This window comes from Ascaphus truei, unplaced genomic scaffold (assembly GCF_040206685.1).
Source record: "Ascaphus truei isolate aAscTru1 unplaced genomic scaffold, aAscTru1.hap1 HAP1_SCAFFOLD_565, whole genome shotgun sequence".
Lineage (NCBI taxonomy): Eukaryota > Metazoa > Chordata > Amphibia > Anura > Ascaphidae > Ascaphus > Ascaphus truei.
In genome coordinates, this window is record NW_027456897.1 from 187532 (window position 1) to 193458 (window position 5927).

Here is a 5927-nt window from a genome sequence, read left to right on the forward strand (position 1 = left end):
CGAATAATAGGGTTAATAATTTTTTTTATTTTTTTTTTTTTTTTTATATATTTTTTATATATTTTTTGTTAATCATATTTTTTGTTAAGCATTTTGTTTTATTCATATGTATACTATTACATTTCTTTTCCTATCCATGAGGATATATAGGTATCAGATACACATCTGTATTTTATGTATTGCACTAATTGTTACTGCACCGACACACTTTATTCGAGCAAATACCCGGTATGTACCTGGCAGATACCTGGAATGCGCCGCTCCTCACCTCTGACAAGCCCCGTTGCATTTGCCTTCCCAGCCTGGGTTCATGCCTGGCTGATGGGCGGCTGATCTGTTAAATGATAATGATTAGGATTTAATAGGCTGCAATGCTTCGCGTGTCTACCAGATGGCATAAATTCATGAATTGTAATGCAGTATATATATATATACTGTGCAGTATTGCAGCCAGCGGGAATAAAATGCTTCAATCCCTGCCGGAAAATAACTCAATGCACTCGGGCAGAAAACAGTCACAAACCTCAATACACCCGGGTATACCCGAATTCGTGGGACTAGCCGAGCTCGAATAAAGTGTGTCGCCAGTGTATATTCTTTTATTTCCTTTATATATGTTTTTTCTCTGTTGTATGTCATGTCCATGAGTGTCCACACGCTGAGTGTCCCAGTCCTTTCATCTGCGCATGATCAAGATCACAAGGATGCACTGTCTCTTTAAACCGGGACTATATATTTCGGGACTTACAGGGACTACTTTTCATTACTTTTAACCCCTGAGGAAGAAAGCAAGACTTTCGAAATGCGTAGGGTGGTTCTGTGAGGTCCCCACTACTCGGGTGTGAGTGCTGTACCCTTCCGAAGCTGGGAGCTGTGAGCTGTGGGAAAGCACATGCTGGCGTAGGAATATCCAACATTTCAGCATTGCTGTGTTTGGTGCACGTGGTGCGGGCAGACCAGGAAGTATCTCTGTGTGTGGTCCTGGAGCTTCTGCAGTGCTGGGAGAGGACTGAGGCAGACGCAGCTAGCTGGAAAAACCTGTCCCTGCCCATAATAGACTCCTCGTCTGAGCCCAGGTGTTAACAACAGCAGCAGCAGCAGCAGCAGCAGCAGCAGCTATCCATAAGAGGGGATACTCTTTGAATTATCCATTGCCTGATTACATCCTGTTTTCGGTAAGCAGGTACCCCCACCCGAGTTGGAGAATCTTGCCTGAACCTAATATATGTTTTTATGTACTATTTTATGTGTAATAAGTGTATTTTATGATATTAATGATATGCCATATTAAATGCCATTGTGAGTAGTTACCTGTTGTTCTCAGCGTTTGTTAAGTGTTGTTTGTTTATGTATGTGTATGTTTTACAGTATTATGCTATGATTTGATTTCTTTGTATATTTACATGTTTACCCTTACCACGTGGAGCATCCAATCGGACGGGCGATTTCCGTGGCTCTGGTTGTATATTTTATAATATATATTTTATAATATCTATTAGAATTGCTTTGATCATTACAGTGTTGAGCGCCACTGATATAACTTCTTTTCCACTTCTATAGCCTGACTAGGGGTCAGGGTTATATCACCGGCTGCCAGCTCACTGTGGGATATAGCGCTACCTATTTGTTTTTTCTACTGTACCCTTCCCTATCAGGTTAGCAGCTTAATCCCCATATACCATTATGTCACAGTTGTTTGCCTTAAGGGCCAACAGGAATATTGATATTGATAAAATCTTTTCAGAAGATGATTCACCAATAGAAATAGAGGAAGTCCCAGACAATATGTATGACCTTGTCGAAAGGTTAGAAAAATTACTTATGAGTGAAATCAAACAAATGTGGGACGTTATCACTTTAGAGAAGTATGTTGAGCAGAAGAGAATACCTCGAGGCCTAAGAATTTTTAAACCATCTACTACTGATTTCCAGAGTGATGAGTTTCTTTTAGAGTGGAATAGAATCCTTGATAACTGCTCCTTTGAGCTCATTCGATTACTCATATCCAAACGTAAAATACTGTTGCAATCATTGGATGAAGAGATCAATGAGCTTAAGGGGCAGTTTGAAGTGTTTAAAAACCACAGCGAATTGCCAGCCCTGGAGAATAAAATCAAGACTAGAATGGATACTTTCCAGAAGGAAACCATAAGCCGCAAACAGGTCAAATGCCAAAGGGATAGAATAGACTATAAGACGGGGTGCTATAGAAACTGGAAGAAAACATCTAAGGATAATGCTAAATATAGACATCCAAAAGCAAATACTCCGAAAGATTATTCTCATAAGATCCCGAATCACTATAGAAAAGTGATTCCTAGTAATAAAGAGTATACCCCTAAACCTGTCCAATTCATGTCACCCAAACCCAAAAGAGGAGACAGACGGATTAAGGCTAATCAATCTAACAAACCTGACACTCCAGTTGTCCAATTGGATAAAGAGATTGACTGTATCTTTGAACAGTACCATCAGAGTAACAGGTACCAACCACTAGTTGAGTTCGAGCAAGAACAAAATAGTTCCACCCAGACTAGGGAAGATAAACCTACATTTTCTTTTTTAGACTGGAGGAAGACACGAGAGCAACAGAACGCCAGAGAAGCAATAAAAGATCTGCTAGGGAAAGAAGGGACGTCAAGAGACAGAAAAAGAAAGAACACACTAGAGGAAAGAGAGGAGGCAGAAAGAATAGGGAAACAACTCAGACGGTAACTTCTACATACACCAATATATTTAACATCAGTCAACAACCCATATCCCTTAAAGAAAAAGAAGTACTCTCTAAAGGGCTGTCGTTTGCACCAGTTGTAGGCCCCAATAGCTTTCAACTGTACGTTGATGTGCAGCGATTTGTGAGGAAGCTGTGCCTCAAGAAATACTTTGTCAGAGACGCAGTGTCCCATTTGGACAGCAATACCAATCTCCCTATTAATTCTGCATCCACAATCACAAGCAAATTTAAAAAACCCTCCACTTTCTTTCCCAGGTTTGCTGGTGGACCATTTGTTAATGCATTTGCGCAAATGGTCACCGACGACTTGGAACAGCAAAGTCGAAATTACAAAATAAAAAGGCATAATCTTAGTATGGAGGAGAAACATTTGCTACGGGCACTTGGAGAAAATGGCTCAATTGTTATGAAACCGGCTGACAAGGGAGGGGGTTTGGTGATTATGGACAAATTCTATTATCTCCAGGAGACAATGCGTATCCTTGGAGATGTCTCTACTTACCAACCCCTCGCCCTTAATCCCACTGTCACTTACCAACAACAATTATTGGATTTTCTAAATATGGGAATTGACCAAAATGCAATTACCAAACAAGAATTTGAATTTTTATATAATCAATTTCCAATCATTCCCATTTTCTATATAATACCTAAAATTCATAAAAATTTACAGCAGCCGCCGGGCCGTCCTATCGTATCGGGCATCCGGTCCGTCACATCACATCTATCACAGTTCATAGATCATCATTTGCAACCGTACGTTGTTAAACTTCCCTCATTCCTTAGGGATACCACCCACATGCTGCAGACCCTAAAGGACATTCAATGGAAGCCACATTATTATTTAGTTACAGCTGACGTCACATCACTATATACTGTTATCGACCATGTCCAGGGTTGTGAGGCTGTCGGCCATTTTTTGGATAATGATCCTTCTATGACACCATCACTTAAAACATTTCTTATTTCTGGCATTCAATTTATACTTTCACACAATTATTTTAATTTTAATAATTTATATTATTTACAGGTATGTGGCACCGCCATGGGTACCAGGTTTGCTCCTAGTTATGCTAATTTATTTATGGGCAGCTGGGAGAACGAATCCATCTGGTCCGGCTGCCCTTACGGAGCAGACCTGGTACTATGGCGGCGCTACATCAATGATATTATTTTTATTTGGTCAGGGTCACTACAGCAATTACACCTATTCCAAGAATACATGAACAACAATTCGTATCATTTAAAATTTTCGTTTGTTTCAAGTAATGTTTCTATAGAATTTTTGGATTTAGTTATATATATATCTCTCTAACAACACTTTACATACCAAAACTCACTTTAAGAAGGTTCAAGCAAACAATTATCTACATGCCGATAGCCATCACAACCCTGCATGGATCGATAACATTCCTAAAGGACAATTCATCAGACTAAAACGAAATAGCTCCACTTTAGACGCATTCCAAAATCAGGCACAGGATCTTAGGAACAGATTCATTGACAGGAAATATTCACCTAATCACCTTGACAATATTATATCAGAGGTTGAGGTTTTGGAAAGATCAACACTTTTAGAGTATAAACCTAAACCATCCAATACACAAATGCAAATACCATTCATTACTCAATTCAATCAGATGGCACCTGGGATAAAGAAAACCATTTGGAAATATTGGCCAATCTTGAGAAAAGATACAGATTTGGCACAAATACTGCCTTCAAAACCAAAAATCATATTCACAAAGGCAGCCAACATAGGCCAAAGGTTGGCCACAAGCTGTCCACTTAAATCCAATGGTCAGCAAAATAAAATCAAAAACAAAAATGCCATTAAGGGTTACTACACATGTAATACATGCACAGCATGTAAATTCAGCTCCAAACAATTATGCTTTACTTCAACAAAAACACGGAAGAAGTATACTATCCAACAGCACATCACATGTAATAGCACTAATATTATTTACCTCCTTGAATGTCCCTGTGGTCTGCAGTATGTGGGTATGACCACCAGACCTATCAAACGACGGTTCTATGAACACATCTACAATATCAAAAAAGGTCTAGAGTCCCATAGTGTGTCGAGCCATTTCCTTCATGTGCACGGTAAAGATCCTAAAGGTCTAATATGTGTAGCCATAGAGGCTGTTATACCTAACTGGCGTGGAGGGGATAAGACAAGCATGTTAGGTAAGAGAGAATCCTTTTGGATTTACGAACTACAAACTTTAGCACCGTCTGGACTCAATATAGAATTTGACCTGAAGCCGTTCCTTCTTGACAGATGAGATAACCAGTCTCCTGGGCTGACAATGTAATCGCTGCAATGTACTGTAACCTGTGGTTCATTCCATTTTATGGTAAGGTCCGGGCATTCATGATGAGGATGGTTCACTAAGTAGGTAGTAATCACCATCACCTTTCTATTATTATTATATTATAATATTTATCATAATTTTATTATAATACTATACAACATATTTTAATTACTTATTTTCACCCAACACCATTCTTAGATGGTTATATTTCCTTTAACACTATTAATTTCCACTTCTAATACGTATCACTCTTATTTCCATCAGAAAGGTACATTTTCACCATCACTAATAACTTTCACTTTCAATTATTTATTATTCCTATTTTCAATATACACTCACTTATAAACTTCAAAGTATAGATATATACACAGTATGAGTTCACTTTAGGGATCATATTTGTGGTATATACTATCCCCTAGAAGGTCAAGTTCTGCTCAGCATACTTCTACATATCCCTAGCTTGGCCGGGTCTTAGCAATTTGAGATACGAATAATAGGGTTAATAATTTTTTTTTTTTTTTTTTTTTTATATATTTTTTATATATTTTTTGTTAATCATATTTTTTGTTAAGCATTTTGTTTTATTCATATGTATACTATTAAATTTCTTTTCCTATCCATGAGGATATATAGGTATCAGATACACATCTGTATTTTATGTATTGCACTAATTGTTATATTCTTTTATTTCCTTTATATATGTTTTTTCTCTGTTGTATGTCATGTCCATGAGTGTCCACACGCTGAGTGTCCCAGTCCTTTCATCTGCGCATGATCAAGATCACAAGGATGCACTGTCTCTTTAAACCGGGACTATATATTTTGGGACTTACAGGGACTACTTTTCATTACTTTTAACCCCTGAGGAAGAA

At 38.1% G+C, this 5927-nt stretch overlaps 1 protein-coding gene across 1 annotated transcript; it reads left to right on the top strand.

Annotated features, from left to right (window-relative positions):
* Positions 1 to 1418: 1418 nt before the first annotated feature.
* LOC142485358 (uncharacterized) lies at positions 1419 to 5144 on the top strand. Its single transcript, XM_075584390.1, has 2 exons — positions 1419 to 2711; positions 5022 to 5144. Exons 1-2 carry the CDS (start codon positions 1684 to 1686, stop codon positions 5023 to 5025), a joined length of 1032 nt encoding a protein of 343 aa, XP_075440505.1. The 5' UTR covers positions 1419 to 1683; the 3' UTR covers positions 5026 to 5144.
* Positions 5145 to 5927: the final 783 nt, after the last annotated feature.

What these genes read in the sequence shown, in the direction of transcription:
- LOC142485358 (XM_075584390.1), top strand. Translation starts at nt 1,684, where the DNA reads ATGTCACAGTTGTTTGCCTTAAGGGCCAACAGGAATATTGATATTGAT.